The sequence below is a fragment of the Hoplias malabaricus genome, chromosome 14 (genome assembly GCF_029633855.1).
Source record: "Hoplias malabaricus isolate fHopMal1 chromosome 14, fHopMal1.hap1, whole genome shotgun sequence".
NCBI lineage: Eukaryota > Metazoa > Chordata > Actinopteri > Characiformes > Erythrinidae > Hoplias > Hoplias malabaricus.
The window spans coordinates 27,026,237-27,043,490 of record NC_089813.1 but is presented as its reverse complement, the minus strand read 5'-3'; the positions used below and the strand labels follow the sequence as shown (position 1 = coordinate 27,043,490).

Genomic DNA, 17,254 nt, shown 5'->3' with positions numbered 1-17,254 from the left:
TTAAATTGTAGTTAGAAAGAGGAGAGTAGATGCCATAATCAGCTGATGAAGCTCAGGTTACTGGGGGGCCCTGCTGTCTTTGAAGAAGGACGGGGGAGGGTTTTGGAGAGGACAGGGGAGTGAAAGAGAGAAGGGGGTGGCAGGAAGCAGGGGACATATTTGGGGGTGGGTTAAAAGGGGGCCACCGGTGGCCCAGGACAAAAAGCAAGACAGTAAAGTGGAAGTGGTGCAGTAACTTTCTTTTTCATCTGTACTGTAAAGCAAGAAAGTGAAGCGACTATCCCATCGCAGTCTGCTGGACGGGCTAGATGGCTAAACCACAAGTTGCAGTAAAACAGAGGCAAGCAAGGAGGGAGGAAGTATGGAAAATAAAGATACACTTGCCCCCTCACAAGCATGCGTGCAGAGATGTAGACAAATGTGGAGAAAAGCAAGCAAGCACTAGGTCTATTTTATACAGAGAGTGTTGTGTTTGATGTGGTAACCTCTCTGTCCCCCACTCATTTATTTTACAGAAATGTCCCAAATGCTCTACACAGACTAAACAAACTGGCTCTGACAGTATAAGATAAACACAGAGCAGGGCTGTAAAAACACAGGTTCTGTTGGACCAGGCCTTGCTACCCTCCCCATTTCACTTTGCCTTATAAAATGCACTTTAATTACTCCCAGACCTCCATCTGTAGCATTCCCTCAGGGGAAAATGACAAGGACATAGACACAGCAGAGACACTTATGGTATATTTTCATAAAACAATAAGCCTATTAAATAACTGATCTCTGTATCTTTTCAGAACTTGCATACACATTCCACATTGAACAGTCTAAATACAGGACAATACCAAACATTCTCTTCAATCTGCCAGACCCAGAAAGATAACAGAATTAAACAGTATGAAAAAAACCCACAAAATAACATGATGTTAAAAAAAACACTGAAGGATATGAAGCACAGTTAAAATGGTAAAAAGTACATTAAATATAACAGTAGGTATATGCAGTATAAAGCAGTGTATGTCACTATAATGTAAAGTAGTGCTAGGCGAAATTAGCATAAATGAATATCACGATTAATTGTACATTTTACCACAATGAACAATTGGTTTTGGTATTTTTGACCCTCATAGTTCAGTGACAAGGCTTGTACTGTAAATATGCTCCAGTATTTTGTTGCTGGGATCTTGTTCCGCTCTTGTTTTTTGAGCACTGTTTATGTTTGGTGCATTGGTCACTGCTGTTTTTTCTCATCATTTATATTTGACTCCTTTTGGTTCAGTTTTCTCTTAATTATAGTCAAAACAGAGCACGTCCAGAGCATGTTTTTGTTACTAGCTCCTCGAGTTGCTTGTTCGGCCTCTGCATTTAGGTTTCTTCCATGTGGCAGATAAGTGCAGAATCATATGACTACAGCTTGATAGCATGGTTTTAAAGGGACACACAGTGGGGACATGACAAAATAATAAACAAAAAGTTAAAAAATATTTGAAAAATAATTGATATAATAGGTATAGACAAGATTATGTCGATTAGAAGTTCTGAATGTCAATTTTGATTTTTCATTAATTGCCCAGCCCTAATGTAAAGACATAAAAAAGCACTTACGATGATTCCAGCAGTCCAGGGGTTGAGCAGAAAGATGGCACACACCAGGAAGGTGCTGGCAAGCACCACGCTGATGAATAGCAGCAGCCAGTGGCGTAGGCCCACATACTGCTCCCAGAAGAGAAAAGGGTAGCCGTTGGGGTAGCTGGGCAGACCTTGGCGGCTATAGTTGCTGCAGATGGAGCGCACACTCTCAATGGCCTCCACAAACTGGGGTGTTTCACGCAGCCCATTGAGGTAGAAGGGAAACTGTGCGTATTCGATGGGCTCTGCGGCAGGTACTGTGGGGGAAAATAATACAAATGCCTTTAGCTCTTCTCGCATTATGTTATTGCAACTATTTTCTTTGTTCCTGATTTTGCCACAATGTGAGTGCTAACAAATCTAACAAATAGTGGGGGACGTCTGCAATTGTGGGGAAACGTAGTTCTCTCTTGTTTATTTATACTCCACGTCTTTTAAGGTGGAATGGTAGGTTTGAGGTGAAAAAACAACTGTTGTTTGAATGTGGCTAAAATATATATTTTATTCACTGTTTGAATTACAAAACTCATTTGTAAATCGAACTGTTTAGCTTTGTAGCACTTTCAGTAATGGAGTTAACCATAAGTAATCCAAAACAGGGATTACTTATGGTAAATCATTTTTGTAATCCAAAAATGTCAGTACTACCCACATATGGAGCAGGAATAGAGCAATATTTACTCTTATTGGGATTTTAGCAAAAGATATAACATGGATTTAAAAATTCAGAAATTTACTGGCAGCCAATTTACTGTTCATATATGCTTTAATGTGCAATAGTTGCTCTCAGAGGGACTTCACATCCTACATTATTTATTATAACATAATATTATAGGCAATCACCATAACTCTGTCTAACCAGTTTTCAAAAAAGTGCTAATTTAGACTCAGACAACTGGCAGAACGATTGAGCTGCTTTTGTCAAATGTAGTACTGTATTGATCAAATTGGGCCTTCTACCATAACATGATGTTCAATTCATGATTTGATGAATTTAACATTTCTTCGACAAACAGTTTTTAAAAATGAGTTTTTTTCCAGTATTCTGTTGAAAAGAATAATCTGCTTCAGTGTTTCCGCTGCAAAATAACAGCGATGCTTTATAGTGCAACTCCAGTGTCAATGAACAGTAAAAAAGCCATATTTTGAGGTGACAGCTTTTTAACGCAAATATTTTTTTACAGCCTTGGGGAGAAAAGCGGGGCAAATTAGCAGCTATCAAATCTCAACATGCAGCTGACTGTCATCCCGACAGTGATCTGCTGTAATTATGCTGTCAAAAATCAGCCCCCTTGCCAACTGCTACTCCTTAGAGCACACACACTTACCTCCTGTCTATCACACAGAGCTCTGCTAACCACATCTCAGCATGCCCAACAATAACGGCTCATACACGTGTGCATTCGCACACACTCACATATCTTTTAGCATGATAAACACTTATGCCCTGATACACAGCCAAGGTTAAGACCCCACCTACACATCTGAAAACAATGAAGTGAATTCGTCCTGACACTGAGGCCTATCACCTGTCACTGAGGCTTCTCTCCAGAGAAGAGCTTTCATCAGCTTCCTCACCAATGACTCATCACCACTACTGCTGGACTTGGATAAGTGGCGGTCTTAAAACCACAAATAAAATCGCAAGAATGTGACCCAGAATAACTACCTCTCATGGAGGTGTGTGTGTGTGTCTAGGGAGTAGGTTAGTGTGTGTTCCGCACAGGGTCATGCTGGACCACTTGCTAAAACAGAGTTTTGCCCCATTATAATCTCCACTATAAATTTCCATTAAGACGAGAGTTGGAAGGCAGCCAGCCACGCTGCAGGGGCTCAGACATGGAGAAGCCGTCTCGGCTTGTTATCCAATCATGTTCTCCTGTGCACCCCCTGTGCACAGCCCACCCGCTACCCACAACTACACACTACCAAACCAACACTGAAGCTCTCAGCCCTGCAAACCTGAGGCCACAATTACTACCCTGAACTACAACAAAGGAAAGTGTCAAAAAAACCTCTTTGGTACTGTTATTACAAATATATATATATATATATATAGTTTTCAAACAGATTCTGTGACATCTGTGACATCCAACTGGGTTTTATACTGAACTGTTTAATCTCAAACAACTTCCAAGTCTCACTAAGGGTGAAACATTCAGTATTAGAGTGTAACAACCAATTTTATAAAAGGGAAACACACCTCCTTTTACTACAACCTCAATCTAACTGGAGCAGACAAGATTCAGGGATGATGTATACTAACTTGTGAATCTGTTGATTGAGATAGAGTCGGTGCGGTCGCTCATCCACTCTGGAGGATGAGGACGGATATTGGCCTGAGAGGCAGCATAAGCCACAGGGTCACTACTGACCCAGGCAGTCAAGTAAATGTAGAAGGCATTTGGGTTGATGATTCCTTCGGCATTCACCAGCCTGTGTTCAGGGAGCTGTTGAGATAAACAGAATATAAAGAACTTTAGTATCAACACAGCAGAGAAGAAATGTCTCCTTTTAGTACCACAGAACTGTCCTTTAACTGTGTTTTAATAAAATAAAATCATTATGTCAGTAATAAATAACTAATCAAACAGAAAAAAGCATACAATTATTAATAATTGTTTAATATTTGGAAACCCAACTGCTTTGAATTTAGATTGTTACAATGTTTTTTATGTTTTATAACTTATGTTTGGGCAGAATAAACTTATGAGACTAAGGTAAATAAGTTATACTGGTTTTGCTGTATATCTCAATACTATGTAGGGAAACACTTTTAGACAATAAAATAATATATTACACTGGAGATGCCTGTTATCAAATACAACATATAATTATGTATAGATGTCTACATTGGTAAAGTACTGTGTAATGATGAAATGTGGAACAAACAAATGATTCAGTGTGTTTCATTTTATATAGGTTAGGAATGCCCACCAGCACTGCACTAATCTCTACTTTTCTTCCTACCTCCTTGCAGGGGGCCCCAGTCAGCCAACCCCCCCCCCAGAAAGTAAAACTATTATGGTATGATGCTTTGTGCCATGCACACTTTTCAGGACAATAAATCCACAGTTTCTCAGTGAGGAGGTGGGTCGGCTGTGTGTGTGTGTTTGGTTCTGTGTGTGTGTGTGTGTGTGTGTATGTGTGTAAAATGGGGGGCATGGGCTGGGGGGGGAATTTGCTTGAGTTAGAGTAACAATAAAAAAATTGGCCAGAGTCCCTGGGCACGCCTGTGTGCAGTTAACCTTGCTGTTAACACAGGAGGAAATGCCACCCAGCAAATGGAGGAGAGCTATAAAAATAACACAACATCTGTACAAATGTTGCTAACACTTGCTTCTCTTGACCCCTACGGATACCTAGAATGCTCGGCGCCACAGACAGTTCCTGACCAGAGGACGAGAAATTGGGGTTCTTGATGGCCATAATAAAATGAATTAAGACATTTAATTACAGCGTAAAATGCCAAAAATGTTTTTAAAAAAGTATTATATTTTTGTAAAAAGTCCAACATGAAAAACGTCATAACAGAAAAAGGAAAAATATAATTATGTATAAAATAATCTTCTAACTGAAATAAAAATAATAAAATAAAAACACATCAAAAGGATGGTAAGTATTATTGCACTAAAATAATATGCAAAGGTAAAAAAAAAAAAAAAAAAAAAAGAGGACAAGCAGTCTGTCCATTCAAAGAGGACATGGCAGCAGCTCCGAGAGAAGAGTAGAAGAGAGATGGGGGAAAAGGGAAAAAAAGCGAACTTGGATTCCAAAGATCTGGATTGAATTAAGCAGCAGGATACGCAACAACTGTATGTCTTCAAGCTGTCACGGGAAGCCCACAGTGCGAGGCCGGCGGCCTTCTGGCCGACTGCCGCCCCTTTTCCCTCACAAGCACAGGAAATGACATCACGAGGCCGCACACCAACACAGACCGGCTGCTTTTACTGTTTTTTTTTCCTATCCCCTCTACTTGGGGCTGGCTAATGCCCAGCACTACGGTCACACTCAAAAAAAAAAAAAAAAATATATATATATATAAAGAACTATTCCAAGTTGTTTGTGTGTATTGCAAAGTAGTCATCATATAGATTGGAGAGTGTGTGTCCCTTCAGACCCTCGTTGTATATCAGGCTATCCAGACATCTCATATTTACATTTTCCTCTGGCCTGCTGTTTCATGCTGAGCAGTGACTGGGAGCATTATTGATGTGTTAACCTGTCACTTTTAATGCCCCTGCACGTGTAGGTAAGGTGTACGTGGGAAGGGAAGCATCAGATGGTGCAGGAGCCTACACTGCCTCTTATGGGTTGGATTTCAGGCCTGCACCATGCGACAAAACGGTTTAAATGAAGGGCTAATTGCTTTTTCAGAGGCGAGTTGTGGCCCCATAGAGGGCTTTAAATTCCTGTGCTCGGTAAAGCAATCAGCATGAAAGAGCAGGAGAGAAGGAGAGAGTGAAATTAAGACAGAAAGAGGGACAGACCGATGAAAAAGAGGGATATGTCTTCATTTACTTCCAGCATTTGCAGCAAAAAGAAAGATATGTTTTGTTTGTTCATTTACATAACCCTGCGACCATCCAGACAGGTCTAATTCAGGAAAACCACCGGGAGAGGGAAAAGACAGGACATGCTAACAACCGTACAAACAATTGGTATGCAAATAATTACTCCTTATGTCCAGACAAAGCACACTGGATGCATATATGCTCATCAGAATTTCTATGTCTCAGTCGTATGTGTGAAATATGCTCAAGGTAGCAGTATGGTCTTATGTTCTTTACAGTTCCTCTCCTCACACAGCCACATGCTGCACCATAAAGACAGATATATAGGAGTTTTATTTTCTCTCTAAAGCTCAGTGGGGAGAGGTGCTTTCATGCTGTCAGCGCTTCTTATGGAAAGTAATGCTCCAGTTAAAGAGACACGGATGAATGGGGTTTCACTCCGGGCGGCTGCTGAAAAGTTCCAACGGAATTTAAATGTGCCTGATAGCTGGGACGTTCTCTGATTTTTACTCTGTAGTCTCAGGTGGATTTCTTACCTGGTTGAGGTCAACTGGCTTGTCTCTGCGTCCAGTCTGCACCAGGAGCTTGTAGGCCAGGACTCCATCATCAGAGCCGTTCTTGTAGTCCCCCTGAGTGATCCTGCCCATCTTCCAATCTTTATCAAACGCGTCCTGCAGGCCTGCACAAATTCACAAGTAAAAAGTTAACAACAAAATCCTATATTCATTAACCCTTAGATATCTAGATTTATTACTTCCTGTCTTATTAGGGAGTGTCTCTGAGCTAGTTAAAATTTTATTGGATGATGTCCTGAGGTGGTTAGAGGGCTAGGTAAGGAAATTATCCCATTAGATTCAATGAGTTACATGTGAGAGAAAAATAAAAGGGAAAATTGAACTACACCATGCTGTGTCTCCATGTTATACATATAATTGCAAGAACTAAGGGTTATATTCTCTGTTTGGCTCTTGGTACATTTTGTAATTCAAATTGTCTTTCTAGGTGAAACCTGCTGCCTTGTCAAGCTTGAGGAGGAATAAAGCAGGAAGGGTGTGCAGGGAGTTAAGTGACACTGTGTGACTGCCCATAGATTTTGCACTTCACTTGTTCTTTGAGTAAAGCTTTGGAGGACTTGCTCTGATCTATCTGATCTTATTTCTACCTCAATTTACCTTTTCCTCACTCCTTCCTACCATACTCCCTCTTTCTCATGTTCTTTTCCCAGCCCCCTCCTTCTCTCCCCAGTTTGCCAGTGGCCCGTTTCTGGGACACATTGTTTTCGTTCTCTCCCTCGCCTCACTGTCTGTGTAAAATTTGTCGAGCAATTTCAAACCACAATATTAAAGACAGCTCTCTCCACCCTATCTGGAACAGCCTTCACACAGCACACACATGCAGATATACATGAATGCAGCTATCGCCCATACACTCAGTGGAAACATTGGGCTCAGATCAAATACTTCAGAGGAGTCAAAACCATGAATAATGTTTGAATTTATGAGCAATGAAGCTAAAAGGTGAGATTTCAGTTAAGCTCTGAGCAAACAGACTAGGTTTTATACAGGCAGGTCCGCTATTATTGTAAACACACTGACTCACGGGCCTTTACAGAAAAAGGGAATAAAGAAAAGAAAATAGAATGGGGATTGACTTTGAATATGTCCCACCTAGGATTACCTGGAATTCCAAAAGCCAGTCACTCAGTGGCTTTAAGAATTTTCAAAAAGCACAGCAGCTGTAGAAACATGCCCTCTATCTCTCCATCTCTCTCTCACTCACTCTGTTGTCCTTTCTTCACCCACTTTCCCCCCTCAATACCTGGCTCTCTGCTCTCCTCAATTCCTGCCATTTTCCTTTCTCCTTAATTGATAGTTCCCTCTTTTTCACTGTCGCTCTCACTTCCCCTTCCCTTTCACACTATCACTCACTTTTCCTCTCTCTGGAATCTTACCATCTTGGGAAATGATTAAATGTGTTATGGCTTTAAGGCTTCAGAGGATGAATGATATTTGTGAAAAACAGATGAGCTAATGGTGGCAGACTGAAGGAGACCCACATGTGCGCACACAGAATGAGAGAATGTCTGAGGCCTGGGCTGTCAGTTATCTTACACAAAATTAATGGAAGACCCTAAGGCTTTTACACAGTGACTGACCTCAGTTGTGTACTACAGTGATACAATTAACCCAGCAACGTATTGAAAGACCCACCTGATAGAAAAAAAAAAATCAAATACATAGACAGTGGGGTCAAAAATCTGAAATAAGCAGTGAACAAATTTCCGATTTTATTTTTAATGTAGCTTTATCCTAATATCAGTTTCTGTAAAGGGTAGAGTATTCCTATATTTTAAAATGAATTTTGTTTTAATGACAGCATTCACTGGGGCTATGACAGACAATTCAAGTTTATGCAAGGGCTTCTGATGAGTAAAAAAATATCCAAATGGCAGATGTCTAAACAGCTCTGAAACTGGACCAAAAAGGATACAACCATGGTATGCTACATTTAAATATTATCCAAGATATAATAGACAATTTTGAATATATCTTCATTTACTTTTAATATTTAAATTAATTAAAAAGAAACTGATTTTAATACAGGTTTCAGACTTTTGGACCTTACTGTATACTGTGAATACATGTTACGCAGAAAGCAGCGACAAGTTTGCTTAAACCAAGGAGTACACTTCTCTATTGGTGTATGAGTCATTTACTTATTTTATGAGAGAAATTATTATTATTATCATTACTATTCAACAGCAATATTGTAAAATCTATATTGACCGTGTGTTACCTTGCAGCCAGTCCCGGAAGTAGTGAAGCCACATTTGGGGCAGCTGGCCATTGTCCTCGCGAAGGACATACTTGACGGTTCCAAAGCGCTGGTGCATCTCGTAGAGCAGTGTTTGGGCCTGGGGATAGTCGGCTTGCTGTGTCACCACGTACATGTTGTAGAAGGAAAAGTACTGGAACTGTGCGCCCAGAAAATCGTACTCGGATGTCTCACGTGGCACAATGTCAGTCAGCTCCAGTCCGTCCCGCACGCAAGTGGTCCCATACATACTGACACCAAGCAAGGCCAAGAAGAGGACGATCACCACTGCCTGGGACCACACACACACATGCAGATGGATGAGTCAGGATTTGGCTGTAATCAGAGTTGTGGCTCTCACCGCGCCTTTATGACTGGCCCTCTGACTCTGAAGGTGTTTGCGGTTTTTGGTCTGACTCAGATGAGAACAGTTGCACAAGCGCTAAGAACTTCAGCTGCTTTCCATTCATTTCTCTCTCTTTCTCTCTCTCTCTCTGCATTAGATCCAACCTGGCAAACAAGCTGACCCTTAGTTTGTTCATACCTAGTAACTGCCAAGGTAACCCCCTGCCAATCCACATTTTTCTTCTGTTCAGATATTATACTGCATTTTTTGGTCTACTCTAGCACCTGAACCTGGGAAGTATGGATGTATTTGGAGGTTGCTGAAGACTAGGCCTGAAATGAATGATTATTTCTCTAAATCACTGTAACCAGTTAATGTAATTAATCAGAAACAAATGTAAATATAAATTGTTATTCATTTCTTTCCTCCAGTAAGTCATTCAAACCATAAGGCACAACAAGTCAACAGGAGTCATATCAATATCCAATGCTACCTTAATTGTTCTGTGCTGGGATGGAAAGTGAATCATGTGAATCATGAGCTTTAGCAAGTATTATAACTACATCAAGCTGTACCTCAATATACATTGATAAGCAATATTATGCCCACTTCTGAACTGTTCTATGTCTCTATCACTCGTACTACTGCAACATACACTAACACACCACCACCACGTTACTCTCCCTGCAGCACAGAAAGCAGCTCCACTGGGAGCTGAGCATTGAAGAACAGGGCGAAAGGGGGGCAAACCAATTATGCAGAGCAACAGAAGGTCTAACAGTAAGTTTAGAACTACTAAGTGTTACTATATGGTCAGTGGAGCTAAGGACAGTGAGTATAGAAACAAGGAGATGGTTATAATGTTATGGCTGCAGGCCTATATCAAAACAGAAACATTTTAACACCAAAGATATTTTTTCTCAATCAGCTCATTATTAGGTTATCAGTGGTTGATCATACTCACTATGCCCTCAACTGATGTGCATCAAGAATGCAACTAGTCAGTGTTCCAGAATAACTGATAATAATAAACTCAGACTCACAAGGTTCACACTATCATGTGGAAAGTAGCACATGTCCCATCCCAACACCCTTACCTTGGTAGTTGGCTGCAGCAGGAAAGGTGCGTAGTGTTTCTCAGCGAAGGAGGCGAAGGTCCAGCGGGCACAGTCCGGTGCTGTCTCCCCGCTGTGAGACAAGAGGTCCCGGGTGGAGCTGGCACCCTCTGTGCTCCTGCAGGATGCTGTGTCGGCCGATGGGTTTCCTCGTGTGCTCCCAGCTCCAGTGCTGGCCCAGCTGCTGTTGTTGTTGTTGTTGTTGTTGTGGTTGACATTGGTGGTGGTCGGTGGGAAGGGTTGGACAGAAATGCGTGAGCGGGGCTCAGCTGTAGTGTAATAGGCTTGTGTGCGTGGGTCGTATTCGGTGCGTAGCTGCACTGTGGACTGCATGGTGATCTGTGTCTGCTGGGAGAAGCCGTGGCTGCTGTAAGATGGAGGAGGGCTGTAGTGACCTGTCTCACTTGATGGGTCTCCGTACACTGACTGTGGTTCCAGCTGAATCACACGGTTAGCACACGGACTGCAGAGAGAGCAAGGCTGGGTCAAAAAACTAGTAATTTATAACAATGTTGTGTCTGAATAAGGAACTTGTCTTTCACCTGACAATTATATTCAAAAAACAAATCACCTGACAGCAGTTATTTGAACCCACTGCGATTATTTCATATTTTATGTTCTGGTAAACATAAGAACAGCTTTTATGGCATTCGTATTTATGAATCAAAATTTACTGTGATAAAAAATGTCATTCAGTTTCTAAGCATCCTGGGACATACTTAATCTGAATTTGTGTTTTACTGGGTGACTAAATAAGTGCATAGATCTAAACTTTGCATTTAAGGTTTAAACGATTAAAAGAGAACCTGGGGTTTATCTACATTTTGTATAAAACACCTTTTGTTTAACCTATGTTTATCCATAGGTTAAATGTTTCCCATTTGTATTTCTGAGCATCCGTGCAAATTTCTGTAAAACTAACGTCAATCAAATGCAAGTCAGGAGCAATTAAAAGGCAGAAACTAACTAATATTACTGACTGGGAGGCAAGTGTTTCAGCCATGGTGAAAGTTGAGGCTTCAGGTTCAATTTCCTGAACGAGTATGGGACCATGACGGAGAGTACAGTGTGTGCATAAGCTTGAGAGTCTCTCTCTCTCTCTCTCTCTCTCTCTCATGTTAAAGCAGCATGAAGAAGCAGCCAACAGCGTGCCCTACGTGAGGGCCCCAGACATAGATAACCACACGCACACATACACACACTGAAGATTACAACACTTTGAAACAGCATGAAGCAATAACCCGTAAAATAACCCACACACACACACACTTCAAGCAAATATATGGCAAATAAAGATGCAAAACAATGATTAAAACAAGGGATGGCACAGACTTCAAAGTATGATTACCAACCTAATATTATTTTAAAGACCAAACATTATTTTTCAGACTTATGGTATAATTGAAATGAAAAAAAAAAAAAAAAAGACACGAAATATGATTAAAGAACATATAATGTAGAGAGTATTATTTGATTTCATACTCAGTGCATCACTGAAACTGAGACTTTTGACTACTCACAATAAAACATGCTCTAATTTAAAGCATGCGGTTTGAATGAAGCTCCTGCAGCTGGAGCCAATGAGCATTTCCAAGCAATGCCACAATGTCTCACAGCAATGAGAGATTAATGAAGAGATGGCATGAAAGTCACAGTGGTTTCTGAATGTGTGTAGGTATGTGAGTCACCTGACAAAGCAGCAGAAGATGTCGAAGCGCCGGTATTCCCTTCGGTACAGGTCCATGCTTAGTATAGCAGGGAAGATGAGCAGCACCATGGCAAAGTTAAACACCACAACAACAGCAGCCTGAGAGAGACACACACACACACACACACAGTGTTAGATGCATACACACTAACATCAACCCAAAAAAAAAAAACAAAAAAAAAAAAAAACACAACATCTGGATTGCAGTCCATGCCAAAACCACACTGACTGAACAAATTCTGTCAAAACAACTGTCTTGCTCTAAAGTAAAAACTATACACAAATAAACACAACATTCAAACTAGCAAGGCTCCCTTTGGAACTCTTCAGGTGATATTTCTTTCATTTGAAATGAAAACAATCGACTAATAAGGCTGAGACAATGAAATATTGCACTGAGCCCTGAAGTGCACCTTCAGATAAGATCCCACAGCCTTGAAAGATCCACAGGCAAACCCAGCATTTAGATATATTGTGCAAAAATATGTATTATTTTAAATTATTTCTTCTCTATAAACAAACAAAGAAATGGAGAGTGGCCAAATGAATGTAAAATGATACAATCAAAAGAAAAGAAAAGAAGAGGGAGAGAGAGAGAGAGAGAGAGAGAGAGAGAAAGAGAGAGAGAGAGAGAGAGAGATTGGCTAAGGGAAAGGGAAAAGGCAGACTGTAGCATGCCTGGTCTGGTTAGCTTGTGGGTTTTTTTTTTTTTTGTTGTTTTTTGTTCCTGGGTGGAGACTGACTTTGTGTTTGGCTGCCAGACCACCCAGCGAGTGCAGTGGCCCAGCACAGCCTGAAGGTGCTGAGAGAGGCCTGCATTTCACCACACACCTCCCAGCCACACACGCACACAGACACACACACACACACACACACACACACACACACACACACAATACTCAGTGCCTTACTCATCTCTCATTCAGCTTCCCCATGACATACATCAGTAGCAAATCATATGTCTTCTTCAGCTGTGGTCGTCTAACACTGAACTAACGTGTGAAGAACATGTCTGTTTTACGATGAAAAAGAGAGTGGCTAAGTGACTAATGAAGGGATCCAGAAAGAGACAGAGTATAAAGAGTGAGTTTGTCTGCAGGAAAACAGCTCGACAGAAGAGGCTCTGTGAGGCTCTCAAACACACAGACACACACACACACACTTACTAAGCCACAGATTGCTGCATATGTGGATTATCCTTTAATTGCTAACTCATTTTTCATTGCACTACATTTATACTACATTTAATTACAATTACACTCAGATTTGCTTTGGTTTTTAAGCTCCTCCAAACATATGTGGACATTGCTTGTACAACCGCTCCTCTAAGAACAAGGCTATTCATTTCGCTATAGTCAATTTCTAAAGCCTCTACTCCTCTGCAAAGGCGTTAACACTAGCTTATAAAATGCAGTACAGAGATTGAGCACAATCAAATCTAATCATATCGTTAGTGAACTGGATGGTGCTCAACAGCTTAATAACAATAACAGAAATTCTTCCTTCCTTGTGCAAACAAATAGTCAAATTTGTGTGTAGTCAGTATTGATCAGGATGAATGGTCTAGAGGCATCTCCAACAAGCCAAGTCATGTGAACTCTTTGTCTCACTCCTGGATGAAGTCACCACAAATCGATAGTGTGGCCCTGACTCTGTCTTATCTCTGGCCTATCTGCACAGTAGGAAACAGATAAGGAAGAGACTGCATGGTGAGAATGACATAGAGCTATCACCCTGTGCTTCAGTGGAGGGAAACAGAGAGAGAGGAAAATACTGTAGGGAGATAGAGACCACTGTTTTGACTCCAGGGCCATCATAGAAGTGAACACGTACATGCATGCTGGTGAACATTTCTAAAAACAGTGCATTCTTATATGTTATGTGCTGATTTCCTGGTTTCTGTCCAGGATGCAGGTGAAGTGGAGGGGAAACATTTTGAATTCCAGGATTCTAGTAAGAATGGGAAATCTTTTTTTCAGAGGTTTGGACACAGCGAAAGCTGTGTTTGTGTGTGTGCTGCCGAATTGATGCCAGTTGGACTGCGTTGCAGGCATAAATAGTGTGAAGTTTGACAGACATTGCGCGAACCATCTATCCACAGATGCTAATAACAGATTTACTCTGTGTGTGTGTCTATTAAAAATTTTGTATTTGGTGTTGCCAGAACACACATATTACAAAGCAGTGCACAGAAGCTCACATACACATACACCAAAGGAAATTCAACGAAAGGGCCAAGAAATCAATTCAACCACAATAGGCACAAGCAGTTCTTTCCCCAGTCATTTGGTCTTCATAACCCACATTATCATAAACTGGCACTGAAAATTCCCAGCTGAAAATGGCCCTATTATTTTTGGACAAACAGAAGATAATAGTCTAATAAAACTGAAAATATCTACAATAAAATATCTAGAACAAATCTACTTAAAAATAATTTAATGATAAAAAAATTTAAATAATAAAATGCTATGCATGCCTTTACTTTGAACTACACAACAGTGAAACATTCAAACAGTTTGATCAACAGGAGGTAAACAAACAATTCAAAGATTTCAAAGTGATTTAAAACCATTTTCATCTTGAGCACAAAGAACAAACTTCACAACAGGTGTACTACCACTTGAAAACACAATTAGCTTGGTATTCAGTAAACTGTTCATTTATTGTCAGCTTTTTTTCCCAGGTTCCAGTATCAATTTTTAGCAGGTTTGTGTGCTTTTTGACAGAGCTATTGCTCAGAAGGACTCCTGCTGACCTGCTGTGTAGACTGAAAATAAGGTTATTTCACCTAAATACATCTTATTTAAATACACTATATCTGAATAAACATGACAGCCTCTAGTTGGTATGTGGCCATGTAGTTTCCAGCTGCTTTGGGACAGGACAGCTTCACCTCAGACCAATTCAGTAACGGGTTGTGGGCAGCTCCCCTGCTCAGCTCAGATCCTGCCCCACTTCCATGGCCAGCCTCACACAAATCAAGCACAGCTGTTTGAAAGCATGTGCGTGCACACACACTCACACCCTCCAAACCCCTGCCAAGCCCCCAGCCTCTAACAACCTCCCACACAGATGCCACAGAGTGCCACCCCCATCTGGGATTTAGTTACGTGCACTCAGGCGGCTATCTGGACACACAGGGGCTGTACCACTAATCAGACTCAGTGGGGGGTTGCGGGCAACACCAAGCCTCAGCAAATCACACGCTCAGTTTGATGAATGAAATCAATAAAAGTCACCAGGAGAAATCTGCAGCCAATGAAGGCTGTGTGGACAGCTCCACAATTACAAGCACCCCTGTACACACACACACACACACACACACACACACACACACAAGAATGCACAAGGCTAACAGGGATATAGAAACGTAAAGAACTCACATTTGTTCCCTACATAGAAATTGTCATCTGAGGTTGTCCATGATTTTGTATACTATACTGTATATACACTACACATACCTGTAGGGAGAAGGCCCGCAGTGCTGGGATAGGGATAAGGGCAGCCATGAAGAATGCTGTGATGTTACTGATGGACGTCAAAGCAACACTGGCCCCAGTTCTCTTCAAACACTCGCCTGTTCGGTCCTGTAGTGGACAAAGGCATAATGTGTCAAACCTGAGCTCACACTTAACACAAGTGATGTGCCTTTCCTCTGCAGAGAAACCACTTTTGATTATTTTAATGTTAAATCTAACATGTTTTTTAAAAAACAGCATATTTTATCATTTGCATCTCTTTTCTCAAATGTTTCCGGCAGTTAAAGTTTAATAAACTTCAGCTGAATTCAAATGAAATTTGAAATCAATGGGTGGTGGTGGGTGTGGGGGTTAGTGCATCAGTGCATTATAGTATGTCTAGAGTGAAGGCTCTATATCATAAATTTTGGCACATTAAAATCAAGAAATGTATTATTACGTGAAATAATTATGCACTTAACCTGACCCAAATAAATGTATTTCTATATTTAGAGAGACACTCTAAATAATGAGCTTGTGCACAAAGGTGTGTAGCCGGTTGTATCAACTGTTATAAAATGCCTCATGACATTTGCTTGGCATATTTACAGATTACACATATATAGATTGTACTGAAATGAGCAATACAATAGTGACAGTAGAGTAATCTGGATCTCTTTAAATGCCAAAACATGTTGAGCATCAGTACTCTTGCAAAAAACACGATTTACCACCCTTCCTTCATAAACAACCCTCGCTCTATCAAAAGCATATTATCTACTTGCAGTGCACCAAAGGGATACTGCTTTATCTTTCTCTGTTTAGGACCCAACTTGTGAAAGCTGTGTAGCTGCTATTTCCAAGCAAGGGAGCTTGCAATCACTGAATCTGCCATGACAACTTAATGAGCTGAACTCCTGATGAAAAGCTTTCCTTTCTAATCCACTATTATGTGGCTTTCTCTGAAGGAGAGTTTTAAAAAAAAAAGGGAAAGAAAAAAAAAAGGCTGATTTCCCCTCCCTCTCCTTATCCCTCACTCACACAGAAATATTTTCCATCAAAGGCAGGAGATATCCTTTTAAATAAAGCCGTTTGGGGCCACCAAAACATGATTGGCTCATTGTCTTGTTAGGGTAAGCTCTCCCTCTTCATTTCAAAGCCATTCAGAGTGTTGAGAAGGATAAGAAACTGTTCCAAACTCCACCTCCATACACACACACACACACACACACACACACACACACACAGAATGGGGGGTAGAATGTCGTAGGAAGGAAAAAAAAGTAAAGTCACAGAGAAAAGTAAGTATGTGTGTGGAGCGATGAAGGGGGGAGGTGGAAGCAAGGCAGTGAGGACTGTGTGTGAAGCTCTGAGAACGTGCAGGACCACACAGAATGCTTTAAGTCAAGACGGCTCTGCCTGCTCCCCCACCAGGGTAATGTTTACTTTTTGCACAAAAAAGCACCCCGCACTGTGCAATGACACACAAACACAAGCAAATACATGCCTCAACATCCCCCGACTCCCCGACCCCCCCTTACCACCAAAGCAACCTGAACACCTCTCTAACTCAATCTCTCTCACTCTCTAACAAACACATGCACACACATAGGAAAACTGTTTGATTTAACCCATTCTAGTCCTTTTTTAAATTTATTATACTCTAGTTT

General features: G+C 40.9%; 1 protein-coding gene across 2 annotated transcripts in view; it reads right to left on the bottom strand.

Annotated features, from left to right (window-relative positions):
- ptch1 (patched 1) overlaps window positions 1-17,254 on the bottom strand; it is a 50,738-nt gene that overhangs the window by 10,733 nt on the left and 22,751 nt on the right. For both annotated transcript variants that reach the window (XM_066643684.1, XM_066643686.1), the window contains exons 12-18: window positions 15,588-15,713; window positions 12,104-12,222; window positions 10,398-10,878; window positions 8,937-9,246; window positions 6,677-6,819; window positions 3,893-4,076; window positions 1,603-1,883 (exon numbers count right to left, since the gene is read on the bottom strand). In XM_066643684.1, the coding sequence (XP_066499781.1) occupies window positions 1,603-1,883; window positions 3,893-4,076; window positions 6,677-6,819; window positions 8,937-9,246; window positions 10,398-10,878; window positions 12,104-12,222; window positions 15,588-15,713 (1,644 nt within the window). The remainder of the gene's footprint in view (window positions 1-1,602; window positions 1,884-3,892; window positions 4,077-6,676; window positions 6,820-8,936; window positions 9,247-10,397; window positions 10,879-12,103; window positions 12,223-15,587; window positions 15,714-17,254) is intronic.